This window comes from Rhineura floridana, chromosome 8 (genome assembly GCF_030035675.1).
Source record: "Rhineura floridana isolate rRhiFlo1 chromosome 8, rRhiFlo1.hap2, whole genome shotgun sequence".
NCBI lineage: Eukaryota > Metazoa > Chordata > Lepidosauria > Squamata > Rhineuridae > Rhineura > Rhineura floridana.
Window position 1 is genome coordinate 52,586,110 of NC_084487.1, and position 18,927 is coordinate 52,605,036.

At 41.0% G+C, this 18,927-nt stretch overlaps 1 protein-coding gene across 1 annotated transcript in view; it reads left to right on the forward strand.

Annotated features, from left to right (window-relative positions):
* The first annotated feature begins 3,085 nt into the window (after positions 1–3,085).
* The window catches only part of LOC133390591 (ankyrin repeat and sterile alpha motif domain-containing protein 1B-like), a 102,714-nt gene continuing 86,872 nt past the window's right edge, over positions 3,086–18,927 (forward strand). The window contains exon 1 of the mRNA XM_061639500.1: positions 3,086–3,308. Within this exon, the coding sequence (XP_061495484.1) occupies positions 3,175–3,308 (134 nt within the window). The 5' untranslated portion in view covers positions 3,086–3,174. The remainder of the gene's footprint in view (positions 3,309–18,927) is intronic.

Genomic DNA, 18,927 nt, shown 5'->3' on the forward strand with positions numbered 1-18,927 from the left:
TGTCAGGCAACCCCTGTTTAATTTCCCAGTTATTTTAGATACCATTTTAAGCTAGCTAATTGTTCTTAAGCTGGTGCTGAGACTTTACTGCCTTTTTCATGTATTATGCCATTTGTATGTTTATTTTAACTGTTTTTTTTAAATGTAAAGTTATATTGTCCTGGGAACATGATCAAAGGGAAGCAAACACCACCACCACAATGGGACTTAATATACATAAGGCAGTGCTGAAGACAGCAGTCCTAGGTAACATCCTTTGAATACAGTGGCATCTTCTGAATAGTGATTCATAGGACTGCAGTGTTCTTTATTTAATTTCCCCAACGTTACCTTACCTGTTAATTTTCATGTTTTATATGACCTTTCACATGAGATAAAAGCCACTTCTGGAAATTAGCAGAATCAAGTAGAAGTTTAGTGTTACTTAGTGGAACTTTAGCATGTTCTTTGCTTCCAGAAAATATACATTTGCAACTCTGTCAACCTGGGAAATTGTGGAAGTTTGGTCTTTTATTTCCCCCCGTAGTTTTCTTGGGATCACTCCACTAATGCTCACATAATGAAATTTGAGTTAGTATTCTGGCACACAGACATGTGCATGTGCACAAAGCGTGGTGGTGGGGAAACACGTCCTATGATGTCTGCTGTTGTGTCACACCATGCCCACTGGGGTGAATGAAATTTAGCATGACATGGTGGTATAATGATGAAAAAACACAGTTCTGTAACACAACAGGTACTACAGTGTGAAAGGAACATTAGAAATTGGGACAGAAGCATTAGCATTATAATCAAGAAAAATAATGCAATAAATCCCTCTTCTGAATGCAACCATAGTCAGTTTCAGACATAATTTTTAACTTTCTTCTTGATATAGCAGGAAATCCACACATGTAATTTGTTTTTTTTACATTTCAGTGAATAAAAACATTAACAGCACAGTCCCTTCTCCCCGCAGGCCAACTACCACCAATTCCCTTGAGTGAATGAAAGCAGAGAAGAGTATGACAAGAAGCCACCACAACCTGCTCCAGCTGGACTGCTCCCCCCCTCCCGGCCAACTACCATCAACTGCCCTGTTGAAAGGTTCCGAGAAAGCATCAGGAGTTGAACTGTTCATTCCCTCCTCCTCACTTGCCTTGTGTGGAGATCCTTTATGACTTGATAATATCCTGATATCGAATTCTCTTCAACCCCAGCCAGCTGGGGTTTTTCTTAAGGATCTGCCTTATTTGCAGTTGCTATTTTACTGGCCAAATATCTTCATATGATATCTTCATCTTACTCAGGCCAAATAATGTGAGCCATACTACATATATATTAGCCAAATAATATTTCTGCAATTCAAATGCATATTTTACAGGAATTAAAGTTTTACATCAAAATCTTCCCATTCAGGTAAAATGAGTTAATGTGGCAGAATCTGTGAATAAATTTGCCTGGAACAACCAAAAAGCAGAGATCTTCAAAAGAACAATGCAAGGACCAAGTTCTAAAGGAGAATTTGCTATGCCAGGTTTGGTTATGATGATTCCCAACATATTTTTTTTTAATTTGGAAGATTAAAAGTCCCATACCCAATAATTCCTTTACATATTAAAATGAAAGAAAAAATATGGAAAATTAAGAATAATATTGTAACAAATTTTTTCATCATAACTCTAAAAAATGTGGAGCAAGAGGTGTAAATTCACCTGAGGCATTTAATTAAAAAGTTTCTTCCCTATGAGGAGGTAATAAGATGAAATGAAAGTATATCAGCTACAATACATACAGATTAGATAATTCTGTCTTACTGGTTGAGAAGAAATTACCCACAATAGGATAGTTATTTAAAAATAACTCTTTTAATACTTACGCACCAGTTCACTGCACTAAGCTGTAGTAGTGGAAGTGCTCTGAGATCCTGTACCTCTAAAAATAGGAAGGGGAAGGGACACACATACACACCAGACAATCCATATTCTAGAATAGTGAAACTATGGGTTCCATAGTATACCCACAATGGATTCTAAGGTGCCATATTCATAATGACTTAAATGGATTTTGAGCTAAATCTGCATTGGTTTCCGGGTGGGGTGAACAGTATTAGGAGAACACCCTTTTAAAAGTGTGGACGCACCTATCTTAGACGACAATAGGTTGACTGCTGGCTACTAAGGGTCCCTTCCATTCCGGAGTACCTGAACTATCCCCACTTCTCCTCTCTCTCTCCCCCACCCGTTTCCCCAAATGGGCAACCCGAGCCTGCCTCGTCACTCCCTTCACAATGGGTGTTGGAGGGAGCGACCCATCTTTCTCCTGTGAAATTTTGTTCTTTGCTTCCCTTCCTCTGGGTTTTTCCTTCCTTACAGGTCGACGTGAGAAGCCCACTCAACCCACCCTGACTGCCACTTCCTCCCAGTTTCTCCCTTCCACATCATCATCATCATCCCACTCCTCCGTCGCGCTGTGCCTTGCGTGAGGTGGATGAGTGAGCGCGCGCGGCTCCTCATCCTTTCAGGCAGCCGTTAATCGATCAGCCGCGCGCGCGGGTTTGTGTGAGCGCGCGCGACACCGCAGTGGAGCGGTAGACGAGCTACTGTTGCTGTCGCTGCTGCTAGTTGGGCGGGCTGGAGAGCTGGGGGAGAGCAGCAGAATCCCCAACGCAGCAGGAGCGAGAGACAGGGCACGCGACTGGGAGCCAAATAGGGGAGGGAGACCAATACCTTGTCAGCCATTCGGAAGCAGAGAACTCTAGTCTCCTCAGCAACGGGCCTGGATGGCCAAGACTGCGTCTCCCCTTTCGCGCCCTGCTGGTCGTTAATATCTTTCTCACTCTTAACCCGCTTCAGCCTGGCGCAGGAGCTGAGCCCTCCCGTCTCTCCTTTCACCAAACCAGAATTTTGGCTAAGGGTGGGGAAGATTATTTCTTCCTCCCCCCCCCCCGGCTCCTTTTTCTTCCACACTCCACCCAGAAATGCTGTACGGAAAATAGGAGGAGGTTATTTTTTTCCTCCTTCTACTGCTTCTGCTGTTCCTTTTTCTGCTGGTCTGTGAAGGCTGCAGGAATATCCCAATCGCTCTGTTTGATGGGTGAGCAGGGAAGATTATTTTTGTGGGAAGGAGGGGATATAGTAATTTACACAGCATTTTTGGGGTGGTAGTGTGAAGGCTCTCTGATAATTCCCGACCATGGGAAAGGACCAGGAACTGCTGGAAGCTGCTCGTACTGGGAATGTGGCTTTGGTGGAGAAACTCTTGGCTGGCAGGAAAGGAGGGCTCCTGGGCAGTGGATCTGGACCTATTCCTTTATCCAACTTGCTGAGGTAGGGATATAATTCCCCACCAGCTGCTAAGGATAGTAACCTCCTCATTTTCATCATCATCACCACCCTCCTCCTCCTCATTCTAGCAAGTATTATTCATAGTAACTGTAAATTCTGTCTTCTAAATATGCACAGTGGGTGGGGGGAGGTTTGTGTCCTCTATTTATGAGTTTAAAGCAACTGGCTCAGAAATATCGACAGTAATGTTTGCATTTATCTTCAATGCGTCAGCAAGAACTTGCATTTGCTCTGTTACTTGTACTGATGTAGAACTTTAGCATCCTTGGGGTACATTTGTATTCCTCTCTGGTTTTCTTTTTTCATCTAGATAACAAAAATAGTTCATTTGATAGTTAAAGGCACACTTGTAATGTACAGCAAATAGCTTTCCTCTGTTGCCTATGCTCACTGCCCTCATTTGCAGCAGAAATTAACCATGTCTAATTAGTAAGGCTGTATTGTGAAGAAATCTGAACTTCCTAATGAGAGGTCAGCTACAGGGAATAGGTGTAAAATGTATGCAGCAGGTGATCAACAGATATATGGGACTGGGTTATTAAGCATTTCTGGATGAGGGCAGCCGACTTCTAATCCAGAGAAACCTCGTGCGATATGTAGGACAGTATTGAATGTAAAACATTAATAGTATCATTCTGCAGGTGAGAACATTTTTCACAGGTATTTGATTTTAGTCAAATAAAAGAAGGTCTGTAGCACACAGTTTTCTGTTCAGACAGACACGAGCACAGCAAAGGAAAATGAGTTGACATGCTATTGACCTAAAACTTGAACTAATCATTAAATGTGTTCTACTGGAAGAAAATAAGCAGGCCTGAAGTGATGAAAATTGTTTCAGTGACAAGCAAAAAATCCTGTAGTTTCCAGGATGCTCCACAGTAATATGTTTAATATCTTGTCAAGCTGTCACATTATCTTTTTGCAAATGTAGTTTTTTTTAAAAGATCCTTAATTTTTACCCCATTTTTGTTATAATCTGCAGTGGTACAGATGGCCATGGAGTTTATCAAAGTGATAATGACAAAAATTCTGTTAGCATGTTGGTTGTCACAGTGAATTTATAGGATGTCTTTTAGTATGATAATGATATAACTTGTGTAAAAAGGAAGATGTCAGTTAATTGGATAAATTTTAATGTAAGCATCATTCATTAAATGTGATGTTTATTTAGATCTACACTGTTATACCAAAATTTCACATTGACGCAATTAACATTTATCTCTACAGATCAATCTGTTCTGTTCTTAAATATTTTCTTAATATATTAATGTATTAATTGCTATATACATCTCTTTAAGATAATTTGACTGGTTACTTTTAAAAATAGAGAATAGATTGAAGAAAGATGTTTGTAATGTAGATTGAAGAATATAACAGTATGGGCCCATAGTAAAGGGGGCTGGATGTGTCTGTCCCCCTAAAAAATTTCTGCCCCCTAATATTTTTCTAAAAATATATTAAATTTATTACAGAACATTGTTTTCCACCCCTCTACTGTTTTTGGTCTCCCGCTGAACTTTTAGGCTGACCACAGGCCTGTAACAGTGAAAACTGTTGATTACTAAAAGTAGAAAGTTACATTAGGTGTTACCAAGCACTGTTTTTAATAGAAAGCATGTTATTTTTGTTCCACAGTACAGTTGGATATTGCTTCACTCTCACTCCCCTCGTCCCACTTTTGGGACTTTTTTAAAACAAGGCAATATATGAGAAGTGTTGCTCAAGTTACTCAACAGAGCTAAATTTAAGGACCCATTTTCAACAAGTACAAAAGCAATAAGTAGACTGTTGTTTTTTAAGGCTGGGGAAAAAAATCTGATTTCTAAGAGCCAATCAGCATGAAGGGTTGAATCTTAATAATTTGTAAAGTAGACCTACTGAAATCAACTTGTCCATAGATTTTATTGGGTCTACTCTGAGTTAGATACAAGACAGATATTTGCATGGCAGTGTAGAAAACAGATAAATTAACAGTGCAATCCAATACATGTTTACTCAGAAGTAAGCTCAGTTGGGTTTAATAGAACTTACTCCCGGGTGTGTATTGGATTGTAGTCTAAAGTTTTTTAAAAAACTCCTCCCTGCATTTTACGGGGAGGTTGTAGGAGGGCAGGGGGAGGGAGAAAGGGTAAATTTCCCCTTTCTCTTTAAGAATCTCACCCCAATATAGTATTATAAAGTGCTGTTGACTCTGAACCCTAACCCTTGGGTACTTTCACATGGCGCTTGATTGTGGTCAGTGCTGATCATGTATGCAATTTTTTTGCAGTATTCACACAATATCATCTTCATCAAAATACTATCCCATCCCCCAGCCTCATTTAATCCAGAATTAGTTTTTTCATTATTATTATTTTTTTACTTACCAGATTTTCAGCAGAAATGGTAAAATGAGAAAAGAGTATGGAATGGCATTTTGATGAGGACAGTGTTGTGTGGATGCTGCACAAAATTTGCGTGCTTGACTAGCACTGAGTCCACAATAAACTGCAGTGTGCAAGTGCCCCTTTAGTACTGTATAAGCAAAGTTTGGTTTCGGAAAGAAATTCCCCTCCTGAAACTTATTAGGGCAGGGGATGTCAACATGCAGCCACACATGGCCCTCAGCCTAATTTCAAAGCCAGGCCTCGGGCAAGATCAAACTGTTTCTTTTCTGGAAGCCAGTTGGGCAGGGAGGAAGAGAAAAAAGAGGGTGGCAGAAAGAGAGGACTTGACTTACAGTAATTTTAACCCCTATAATGGGAGCATTGAACAATCTAATTTGAGAAAGGGGTTTAACTGGTTAAACTAGCTGTAAACATCTGGGCTGTACAAGTCTGAATCAATAGGAAACCTGGGTTATTTTATTTTTTTGGCCTCACACTTCCAGTGGGAACAATCTTGATTTTTGCTCCTTTCTTGGTTTGAGATTTCAAGAATACAGCAGACAATTGATGTTTTAGAACAGGCTGTGGAGATGGAGTGATGATTTGTCAACTCAGACAGCACCCCAAATCATAGCACAAACTATGGCTTGCAAACCAATGTCAAGCTATGTTTTTTCATTATGGTTTGCTTCAAAAACTGGTTTGTCAGTGCGGACATAATGCAAGACCATTGTTAATCTCACTGAATAATTGTTTAGTCTAATGTTTGAATTGAGCTATTGAGTTTGAAGGGAGATACTGAGAACATTTGGATAAATTGGCAAACTATGATTTGCTGCTAACTAGAAGTGGAAGCCTTACTTGCTCTTTGATGATTACTGTTGTTGTTTTAAAAAAAACACTTGACCTGCCAACTTGCTAAATTTTAATCTCCCTGGCATGTTATTTTGAACTGTGTTTTTCTGCTGTTTTTGTGTTTATATTTTGTATTTTTAGTAACTTTGTGTTTTTATTCTATTCTATTTTTATTATTTAGAGCAGTTTTATCCTGCTCTTCAACCAAAAGCCCCCCCGAGCATTTTGGAAAAATTAGTAATAAGACAATTCATGCCCTCAGACCTATCATCTGTCCCCTTCTCCAACTCAAAAGAAAAAGAGATTGGAAAGGAGGAAGAAGAAAAAAGCAAATTCAGGCACTAGTTCTTAATTATGAAGTTCTTCCAACTACTAACTGTCATGGAAACATTTCAAGGAGAGGAGCCAAAAGTTGCTGGTTTCTCAGCTTCTGACCCTTCTTTCTATCTTTCCCTCAGCCTGATGGAAAGGCTGCTGCCAGGTGACAGTTGATGAAGAGGGGGCTGATCATAAAGCAGAGCTGATGGAGTGAACCTCGTTCTCTTCTGTCCTGCTGCTGCAGACAGATGGAATGACTGTTGCTGAAAAAGTGATGGAGCTCATGGAGATGTGTTCTTATCTTACTTTTATGTTGTTAGCCACCTTCAACATTTATAACAGAAAGGTTTTTTGCTTGAGGGCCACATCCAGGTACTGAAATTGCATGATGGATTATAAACCTTAAGAAAAAAAAGTGCCAACCCCTGCTTTAAAAAGGTAAAGGTGTCCCCGCACTTGTGCGAGTCATTTCCGACTCTTAGGGTGATGTCTTGCGATGTTTACTAGGCAGACCATATATATGGGGTGGGATTGCCAGTTCCGTCCCTGGCCTTTCTTTACCCCCCAGCATATGCCGGATACTCATTTTACCGACCATGGATGGATGGAAGGCTGAGTAGACCTCGACCCCTTTTACTGGAGATTCGACTTCCTCCTTCCTTTGGAATCAAACTCCGGCCGTGAGCAGAGCTTCGGCTGCGTTTATTTATCACCTATTCTATATTTGCCTAAGGCTCTAGTTACACACCAGTTTGCTTTGCTGCTGACAGGTGGTGCAGCAAACTATAGCGTCACATCAGCCTTCTGAGAAAACTTCTTTATCTTTTTTTGTATCATGAAAACACAAATTTTGGCAAAACAAATGCAATAAGACATGCAAAAAAGGAGAATTAGAGAAGCACATTGTTAAAAACAAACAAATACATTGGAAATGGACTGCCTTCAAGTCGATCCTGACTTATGGCGACCCTATGAATAGGGTTTTCATGGTAAGCGGTATTCAGAGGTGGTTTTGCCTTGCCTTCCTCTGGGGCTGAGAGGCAGTGACTGGCCCAAGGTCACCCAGTGAGCTTCATGGCTGTGTGGGGATTTGAACCCTGGTCTCCCAGGTCGTAATCCAACACTCTAACCCAGCCTTTCCCAACCAGTGTGCCTCCAGATGTTGTTGGACCACATCTCCCATCAGCCTCAGCCAGCATTGCCAATGGTCAGGAAGATGGGAGTTGTGGTCCAACAACATCTGGAGGCACACTGGTTGGGAAACACTGCTGTAACCCACTACGCCACACTAGCTCTCATTAGAAGCATGAAATTGACTAGGAAAGTGACTGGACCTTTCCACATGAGGAAATCAGAGGTATGCTAAGGAAGAAAGGGAGATTGCAGAGAAGCTGAATGAATTATTTGCATCTGTCTTTCCAGAAGAAGTAGGGCAGATGCCTCTACCTGAACTAACTTTCTCAGGATGAGAGTCTGAGAACTAAGGTAAACAGTGGTGGCAAGAGACAATGCAGGAAGCTAGAGTAGGAGTAAACAGACAGTTCTCCCAATGGAGGGATGCAGGAATTGGAGACCCCAAGGATTAGCATTGGGACTTGTGCTTTTAAACTGCTACATAAATGACCTGGAGTTAGGGGTGGGTAGCGAGATGTCTAAGTTTGCTGCTGATACCAAATTGTTCAGAATGGTAAAAAGGGGGGTTGTGAGGAGCTCTGAAAGAATCTCTCCAAACGGAGTGAATGGGCATTTAAAGGGCAAGTGCGATTCAACATAAGTAAGTGTAAAGTAATGCTCATAGAGGCAAAAAAATCTGAATTGAAGTTAGTCTGAACTGGTGATGACGCTTAGGGTCATGATGGATAGCTCAATGGATAGCTCAATGTAGATGTCTATCCAGTGTGTGACAGTTGTGAAAAAGGCAAATTCCATGTTGGGGATTATTAGGAAAGGGATTGAAATTAAAACTTCTAATATCCTGATGCCATTATACAAATATGCTATATGGTGTGGCTGCAGTTGGAATACCCGATACAGTTCTGGTTACTGCATCTCACAAAGGATATTGTGGAGCTGAAAAAGATTCAGAAAGGGCAACCAAACTGATAAAGGAACTAGAGCAACACTCTGTCAGGATTCAGCTCTGCCTAGACCTTGAACCTATCTTCTTAGATAAAGAGCAAAGGGAGCAGGACTTTCCAGCATATCTCCACACAGCCAATGATTTTGAGTAGCCATTGGACCTGGACATCCCTGCTGTGGGACTGAAGGTCCCCATACCAGCTGCCTGGGCTCCTGGTTGGCTCTGAGCACTCCTCTCTCCTGGCATCTCTCTCAGAAACCTACAGGAGCAAAGGAGGAATTTCAGAGCTACCACTGAAGTGTTTAGTTAGCTGTGAGACTACCTGGGTAAAGAGAAAGCACATGGAAACACCTTTGTGGATTGGGACCTGACTGAGAGCGAGGAATGGGTGGAATCTCCACCTTCTGTATAAGTTCCCAGTCTGAGTTGCTTCTTTGTTAAAGCAACAGCTCTCATCCAAGCTCCAACTTCCTGATCTGGAAAAATGAATACACCCCTATGAGGAAAGGTTACAATAGCTAGGGCTGTTTAGTTTTGAAAAAAGGTGAATGGGTGGGGAGACATAATATATTTATTTCCACAGGGTGGGGGCCACAATTGAAAAAGCCCTCTCCCTAGTCCTCACCAGTCTGGCTGTTTTGACTGATGGGATGGAGAGAAGGTCTTTTGAGGCTGATCTTGTTGGGCAGCATAGCTGATGATGCTGGAGGCGCTCCTTCAGATAGACTGGGTCGAAACTGTGTAGGGATTTAAAGGTCAAAACCAACACCTTGTATTGGGCCCGGCAAGCAACTGGTAACCAGTGCAACCCTTTTAGCACTGGAGTGATGTGATCTCACCGGCGGCTGCCTTTAATCAGGCGAGCAGCCACATTCTGTACCAGTTGCAGCTGCCGGACCATTTTCAAGGGTAGCCCCACGTAGAGCGCATTACAGTACTCTAGGCGAGAGGAGACCAGGGCATGTACCACCGATGGGAGCAGATGATTGGGAAGGTAGGGGCATAGCCTCCATATCAGATGGAGTTGATATAGCGCTGCCCGGTTCACAGCCGACACCTGAGCTTCCATGGACAGTTGGGAATCAAGAATGACCCCCAGGCTGCGGACTTGGACTCTCAGGGGCAATTGTACCCCATTGAGCACCAGGTCCAAATCCCCTAACCTTCCCTTGTCTCCCACGAACAGTACCTCGGTTTTGTCAGGGTTCAGCTTCAGTTTATTCCTTCCCATCCAGCCACTCACCGACTCCAGGCACTTGGACAGGGTTTCTACAGCCAACCTCAGTGAAGATTTGAATGAGAGATAGAGCTGCGTGTCATCCACATGCTGGTGACACTGCAGCCCAAATCTCCTGATGATAGCCCCCAGCGGCTTTATATAGATGTTAAATAGCATCGGGGAGAGGATGGAGCCCTGTGGCACCCCACAAGTGAGAGGCCAAGGGTCTGAAACCTCATGCCCCAATGCTACTCTTTGGTGCCTACCAGAGAGGAAGGAATGGAACCACTGCAGTACAGTGCCTCCTATGCCTTACCTCTCCAGGCGGTCCAGAAGGATACCATGGTCAACGGTATCAAAAGCTGCTGAGAGATCCAGGAGGACGAGGAAGGTGCATTCACCCCTATCGAACGCTTTCCTCATATCATCCACCAAGGCAACCAAGGCTGTTTCAGTCCCATGTCCAGGCCTGAAGCCTGACTGAAATGGATCCAGATAATCCACTTCGTCCAAATGCACTTCCAACTGCTTCGCCACCACCCGCTCAACCGCCTTGCCCAAGAATGGTAGGTTTGAGATTGGGCGAAAGTTGTTCACATCTTGGGGATCCAAGGAGGGCTTCTTTAAAATTGGTTTTATTATTGCCTCCTTGAGGGCTGATGGCATTATGCCCTCTTCCAAGGATGCATTTACCACCGCCTTGATCCCCTCGCCCAGTCTGTCCTTGCAGCTCATAATGAGCCATGATGGGCAAGGGTCGAGTAAGCAGGTGGTTGTCCTTAAGGTTGAAAGCATCTTGTCCACTTCATCAGAAGGAAGAAGCTGGAACCGATCCCACACCACTGGGGAACCACTGGCCGACTCTGGCTCGCTCACTGTATCCATAGCGTGCGGAATCGCAGTGTATAGGTGTATAATATAGGTGTATCATATTATGCATGGTGTGGAGAAAATGGATAGAAAGAAGTCCCTCCGCCATAATACTGGAACCCAGAGCCATCCAATGAAGCTTAATGCTGGAAGATTTAGGATAGACAAAAGAAAGTACTTTTTAACACAGTTCTAATCCGGGTGTCCCGTTTTTATATCTCCTTTATGTGAAAATGCCAAAACCTGATGATGCCACTCTGTAACATTCTGGCAATTTAAGATATTGCCTCCAATATTTCAGTAACTAAGAAAGCCGGAATTGCTAATGCAGTAAAACACATATGGAACACATAATGGAGTAAAACACATGTGGTATATGTAACAAATACATTCTATCTTTCTGGCACCAGATTACAATTTTTCTTTTGCCTAGGTATTGTGTGGCCTCTTTTCTGCTTCAATAGTATTTTTGTTGTTTCTCAATCTTATTTTTTTTTTGAAGAATAACGTGTTGTTTTCTAATATTGCATTCTTATCATTTGGCATTGCACTGGAATCCACTGGATAAGGGGTCATCTAGATTTTTAAGAAGTAAATACAAATAATTAAAATAAATGACAGTCTGTTGAAAGCTTTTGAAGAAATGAATATTAAGAGGAACAATGCTTGTTGTTAACAAGGTTACTAAGTAACTAAGTTACTAAGATATGTCCTCCATTGTGATAGGTCTTACTGCAGAGGTCTGTAAGGGAAGAGAGACGGAGTTGAGTTACAGAGAGAGTTATTGTGTTAGATACAGGGCTATAGCTTTAGGGCACAATGCAACTGCTATTCCTGCTGTTCATGCTGAGCTGAGGGGAGTTGGATGGGTCCCGACTCCGCCAGGCTGTGCCAGCATAACCTCAGTCAGAGGTCCACCAGAGAAACCCAGCATAAGTGGAGCCTGTGGAAGCTGGTGGAAGGCCTGCAAAAGCAGTGTTCTGGGGGCATGTTAGGGGGGCCAAGGGGGGACTTACACAATACCCAAATCCCATTCAGTTACCTCCCGTGGTCCTCCATCCTGGCAACCAGTTCATAGGGAATAGCGGTGGCTGAAGAAAACATGTATTCTGTTTCCTTCCACTGCGCCCTGCTGGCACAGTCAGTGTCCTCCCCTCCAAGAGGCCTCTGAGTGGCAGTTGGATGTGGCAGCCACTTCTGCCAGCTCTGCCAGCTTTGTCCCACTGGCCTCCCATAAGTTGGATTGCTCTGCCCATTAGAGTTATATTATTAGCTAGAGAGTTATAGTGTTAGAGAGTGTGGGAAAGTGATACAGAAAATTATTACATGTTTTAAAATATAAGTGGAATTTCTTAGTGGCTTCTGTATCCTGATTCTATCACTATCCATGAAAATGCAGAATCATAGGGGACCACCAGTTATGGCTGGATTGTTTTGAAAACATTATCTTTGTGACCAGTTTAAATGATTCTTTTGGGGGGCATATTCAAAACAAAGCCATCTCCAAGTTTGGAGGGTTTTTGACAAAATATTCTCAGTGGGCCTAACTCCTTGTTGCACTCTCCACAAGTTGCTAATGACAGTAAATTCATGTCAGACATGGATGTATCAGGTGCCTCAAGTTAAGTGCAGTGATCTAAATAATGAAGACACTACAACCCCAGTTTCTCCCTTTCTCCCCACTCTGTCCTAAGTTGCAAAATTTTCAGAATCTCTTAACAAAGAGATGCGCTATCCTCCAAACCATGAAAGTTTTCTTTCTTTTTTCTTTTTTTACAAAAAGTGCTCTACATAGATTGAGGAGAAGAAAAACCATTTCTGGCATTGCTACCAAAAGTGTAAAGTCCATGCCCTGGCCAGGAAGAATGACCCCAAAAGTCATGTTGTTTTTGAGCAGCCTAATGTTCTGGGGATGGATAGGACTGGTTCTGAATCTTCAGGTGAGGAAATTACCTATGCTAATGGGGAATTATGAGGCCAGCAAGAATCTGGCTAATTGGATAAGAAGGAGGCATATCTCTGATTCAAGGGGACTTCAGGGAAGAACAATGGCATCCCATTTAAAGAAGGGAAATAATCATTTCTCTTCTGTCCTTTCCTATTGTTTAATGAAGAAAGGTTTCTTGCTTGATTCATCTGTTCATTTGCCACTGTCGGGGCAGAGATCAAACCAGCCATCCAAGGCATTGAGCATCTTGAAGCCTGGAGAAAACTATTACCACCTTCTTTGTTGCTTTTGAGGTGAAGCTTGTAACTTAGAGTAACAGCAGTGCAGTAGTTAGAGCAGGAACCACCAATGTGGCACTAAGAGATGCACATATGCCTGTAGAAGCCTCTTCTGGTAACTTCAGGGTCCCTTTCCCACCTCTTCTCCTAAAATTAGGATTGAAACAAGCATTCTATTGTAGCTAACAGGATAGATTGCAGTGTGGTGAAATGCCCAAAAAGTTGGCAACCCCTGAGTATCATACTAGGACCTTAGAACGATCCAAGAATGTCCTCAACGGCAGAACAGGCGGAGGATAACAATGTGTATGTTACAATGGCTGTGAAGGCGGATGAAGGCTGCAGCAGATAAAAGGCTTCCAATCGAATAGGAAGATGGCCGCGAGACAGTAAGGACGCTGTAATTGGCACTCTGGTGCTATTAATAGAAGCCCTAATAACTCTTTTCAGAAGAAGTCAAGTAAGTCCAACAGCTTTCTCATTCTGTTATCTTTGATGAAAATACAGTAGAAGATTACCAGAGCTGGAATGTAAATCCCACGAACTTGTTGCAAACAGAGAGCGGATTGTTTGTTATACAGCTGCCCGGAAATCAGCCTGGAATGTAAACTAAGAGATGATATGCAGCTTATCCTCTTGTAGCTTGTAACATACAGATAAACTTAAAATTAAGCTATTAAGCTGCTTTGGATTTCTGTGTATCAAAAGGAAAAGGAAATGGCTATTAATATGGTTCTAACAAGACAAAGTTACAAAGACTTAGGTATCCCGCTGAAAATGGAAGAACTGCCGCTTACCAAAAGAGGGAAGCAAGCTAAAATAACACAGTATTACCATCCAAATGAGTTTGGCAATGAGTCTAACAAGTCAGAGATAAAAGGTAGCCAGCAATGTGATAAACTAACTAACAATGGGACGCGAAATAACCTTCCTCCCTGGTTGCTAATCAATGAAGAATTTGATTCATTAAGTTTAGCCCAAGAAGCCGAAGAGGCTACGGAGGGAAGAGATCTACTACAACTTATGCTAGAGTTTAATATCTCAGCAATAAGCACAGCCAGTTCTATGCCACCACTTGAATCTTTTGACTCATCTGAGGCAACCCGATATAGCTCACCGTTATCCCTCTTGCACCAAAAGGTGGCAAAAGCCACTGTGTCATCTAATACACGAACAGCAATGATGAACGAAAGCTGGTGTCAGGCAATGTCCAATTCATTAATTCAAATTTCTTCATTTGTGGCTGAATCGAATATGCTGCTCACAACACTGACTAAACTCATTGCAACCAAAGAATTTCATCCTGTTGCTGAGTCTGTGACAACAGAGACAACCTCAAAGGCTTGCCAAACCTCACTGCTGATAACTCGCCCTTCAACGATTAATAATAAGAAGCTTAGTAAATCATCAGCTCAATGCATTAAAAAGAGCAAAAACATCAAAGTGAGTGGATCCCACCGTAGATGCCATATGAACTTAAAAAGTTATTTAAGTTATTAGATAATCCTAAGTCGTCTATCAAGAAAAAGACCAAGAAGAAGAAGAAAAAGAAAAAGAAAAAGAAGACAAAGTGTAAACTTTCTATTGGACAAGAACGTAACCATCCAAATTCAGCTGAGACCATTCAAGATCCAATAATTCCATTAACTCCAGAAGCTCAAATTGAAGAGTTAAAATCTCCGTTGTGTGATGTGGCTGTATTACAACTGGAAAAAACTACCAAGAATATAAACAATATAAACTCTTCACTTTCCATGCTAAATGTCAGAAATTGGAAACTAGTATTAAACACCAAAAAGTTGGCTCTAATAAACTACCCCAAAATGAAAGGATATTTAACACAGGAAGAAAGGACACATCATCTTATAAAGATTGTCAATGAAATATCCCCCGGTGTTATATGTAAGAAAGATGTTGTAAATATTGAATATCTTTTTTATAATTATTCTAATGCCAGAGCCATGATAACTTTCCATGGGGTAGATAAGGCTAAACGTTTCTATGATAAGAAAGATTTATTTTTAAAAAATAATCTAGGCATTTCTCGGGTTTATGATAATTTGGTTAAACCTCAGAGCATTATTGCATTTAACCATAGTAATTCAAATGTGTCGCTTGTAATGCAAAACTTATCTGTAATGCAAAATCTATGTACTGTTAATAATGAAAAGGAAGGATCACCAGTAGTGCTACAGCCAAATACATCAGAGGAAGGTATATTAACACATCCCCCTGTTACACTGTACATGGAGCCAAATCAGACGTTGGAAACACATGGTCCTTCTAAATCACCATCTAGACAACCTGTCTTGGTCTTGAGCGGTGCCCAGATACAGAGGGACGCAAATGATCCGCCAACTGTATATGAAAATTTTACCCCAGAAGAATTAATACTTCTGGAATCTTATGCTACCTTACCACTAGAGGCTAAATTTGATATTATGAATAGCCTTGAAAATCTTATGCTGGCACTAAAGAGATTAAGTCCCACTGAGTGCCATGTTTCTCCAAATAATGCTCAATTAACTACTGTTAACAACGGAGTAAAGGACCCCGCTCCTAGAACATTAAATTGACTAAGTGAGGGGAAGTCCACCCACAATTTAAAAATTATATCTTGGAATATTGCTGGGTGGACTAATAAAGTCCAACTCCCGACGTTCTTGAGTACTATTTCACAACATGATGTTATTTTAGTCCAAGAAACATGGATGGCTGATGTCTTGCACCTCGACGGTTACTCAACAGCCATATTGGATGCTGCCCCAAGTAAAAAAGGGGGGAGACATAAAGGGGGTATTTGTGTATTTGTTACAACCAAAATTAAGGCTAAGTTTATTCATTTAAAACCCCTGCCTGACTTAGCATTAGCCGTAATATTAAAGTTTCCACATATTTCTTTGCTTCTTATTAATGCCTATATTCCACCTAGTCAAGATAAAAGCTCTGTCGATAAAAAACTCAAAAAATTAGAAGCCTATTTAAATGATTTAATAAAATCCCATCCTCAAGCCATGCTAATTTTAGCTGGTGATTTTAATGCTAGGATGGGTATATCCGACCATGCATTGTTTGCTAAATTTAAATCGGAGGTTCCAATATTTGATGGCCCTATGTCTATCCCTCCTAGACAATCTATAGATAAGGGTATAAGTTATGCTGGACTTTGTTTAATGCAATTAACATCAAAACAACTTAGTGCTTCTAAATGGACGTGCGCGAGGCGACTCGGTAGGTGAAACGACCTATCTATCAACTAGAGGAGCGTCTCTAATAGATATGATATTTGTCTCTCAAGAACTGTTCCCTCTGGTTGATAGTTTTAAGGTCATGCCTCGACCCGAAAGTGACCATTACCCACTTATTCTAACGCTTGCTTTGAATCAGGGGCCTTTACTCTTAGATCAACAAGCCTTTGATATAGATGATGTAATAATACATCCAGCACGGATAAAGTGGCTACCTAAATTGGAGGAAAAGATTTTGAATAGACTAACTTCTACAGAATTACTAACCATAAAAACTCAATTAATGTCTACATCTCAAACTTTGGAGGTTTATAATTGCTTTAACCTTTTGTTGACCAAAGTTCGTGAACTGCTTGTTGTTAAATCTACGTTCAAACTGAGTGGCAGATTCCCTAAGTCGAAGCCCTGGTTTGATCAACAATGCTTGACATATAAAAGACAACTAAATGCCAAACATCTAATCTATAAGAATTCTAGAACTCAGCAAAACTTGGTCAATTTTTGTGAAACTAGAAGGCAATTTAAATCTTTAACAAAAAAGAAAAAACGCCTAGCTTTAAAACAATCCTGGCAAAGCCTCTTGCAAGCTTCCAAATTAAAAAATTCGGCTATTTTTTGGCGGCAATTAGCCCTTCAATGGCCTAAATCATCTTTTAAATTTGAGTGTACAATTGCCCCAACTGTATGGGAAGATTACTATGGTAATCTGTTCCAAGCGACTAGTTCTGGATTATCGCAACCATCGCAATTACCACCTGAAATTCCTCTTTGGCCGCCTGTTACAATTGTCGAAGTAATGGAACTTATAGAAGATCTGAAGCCAAATAAGGCCCCTGGTCCGGACAGTATACCTCCGGAAGTCTTTAAGGCCAATGCTGAGTGGTGGGCCCCAATCCTAGCAGTATTGTTTACTACAATAAACTCTACATTACAAATTCCTGAGGGTTGGGGAACTGCAATTATTGTACCCATTTATAAGAAAGGTTCCACTTTAAATCCGGCAAATTACAGGCCTATAAGCTTACTTAATATAATAAGTAAATTATACTCAAGTTATCTGTATAAAAAATTATCACATTGGATAAATCAAAATGAAATTTTAGCCCCAGAACAGGCTGGGTTTCGTTTAGGGCGTTCAACTCTTGATCACGCCCTCGTTTTGCAACATTTGGCAACTAAGTATGCTTGTAAAAAAAGAGGAGCCTTGTTTGCTGCTTTTATCGACCTTAAATCGGCATTTGACCTGATATCGAGAACAAGATTATGGTCCAAGCTATTAGACCTGGACATAGATAGGCGCCTATTGATATTAATACAGGGTCTTTATGATGATACGTACCTACAAATTCGTTGTAATAACAAGGGGCACCTAACAAATCCAATTCCTACCTTTAAAGGGGTAAAGCAGGGATGTATATTGGCACCCCTACTGTTTAATATTTATATTAATGCAGTGGTGGAAAACCTTGCTTTTATTCCCTCTCATCCTCCGAATTTAGTGGGCTCACCGAGATTCTGCCTCTTATATGCGGACGACATAGTATTGTTATCCCAATCACCGATTGGTTTGAAAAGACTTTTGAGGGCTTTTGCTTCTTTTTGTTTGAAAGAAGAACTTATTATAAACTATGAGAAAACGAAAGTCCTAATTTTCACAAGGAGAAAAATAAATCACGTATGGAGAATTAATAACTATTGTATAGACCAAGTTAAATCCTTCAGATATTTAGGAATTGTTCTTCAATCAACAGGCTCATTGCAATTGCACCTTAAATACTCTATGCTAAATGCCAAGCATACAACTAAGGCTCTATTATCATTCTTTTATAATAAGGGTGGACAACTTGTTCCACCCATTATAAAAATATTTGTAGCAAAAGTTGTCCCTCAATTACTTTATGGCTCACAAATAACTACAAGTGAGAACATTGTAGTTTTAGAATCTATCCAAAACTCATTTCTCAGAGCTATTCTTGGAGTACCTACATGTGTGCCTAGTTTTATACTGAGGTTGGAAGTTGGTTTACAATCCATTGAATCCCTTGTTTGGAAAATGAAACTATTGTTCTGGCTCAAATTGCTATTCAATCCGATAGGTCTGGCCCCGCAAGTATTATTGGATTCTTTTGGTTCCCCTTGGGTTAAAACTGTCCTCGCTAAAATATCTAATTTGGGATTTTCCCTTCCCAATATTTTACAGATGGGTTTTAATTTGGCTAGCGCAACGATTAAAAAGCGTCTTAGTGATATTGATTTCCAAGAGCATTTAATGCAAATTAGGAATCAAAGACATAACCCTAAATTTTGCACTTTAATGTCTTATTTATCAGCTTTGGACTTACCTAATTATAGGAGAGCTTTTACATTAATTAGACTAAATATACTCCCCTCTGCTCTCCTCGAGGGCAGGTATAATAAA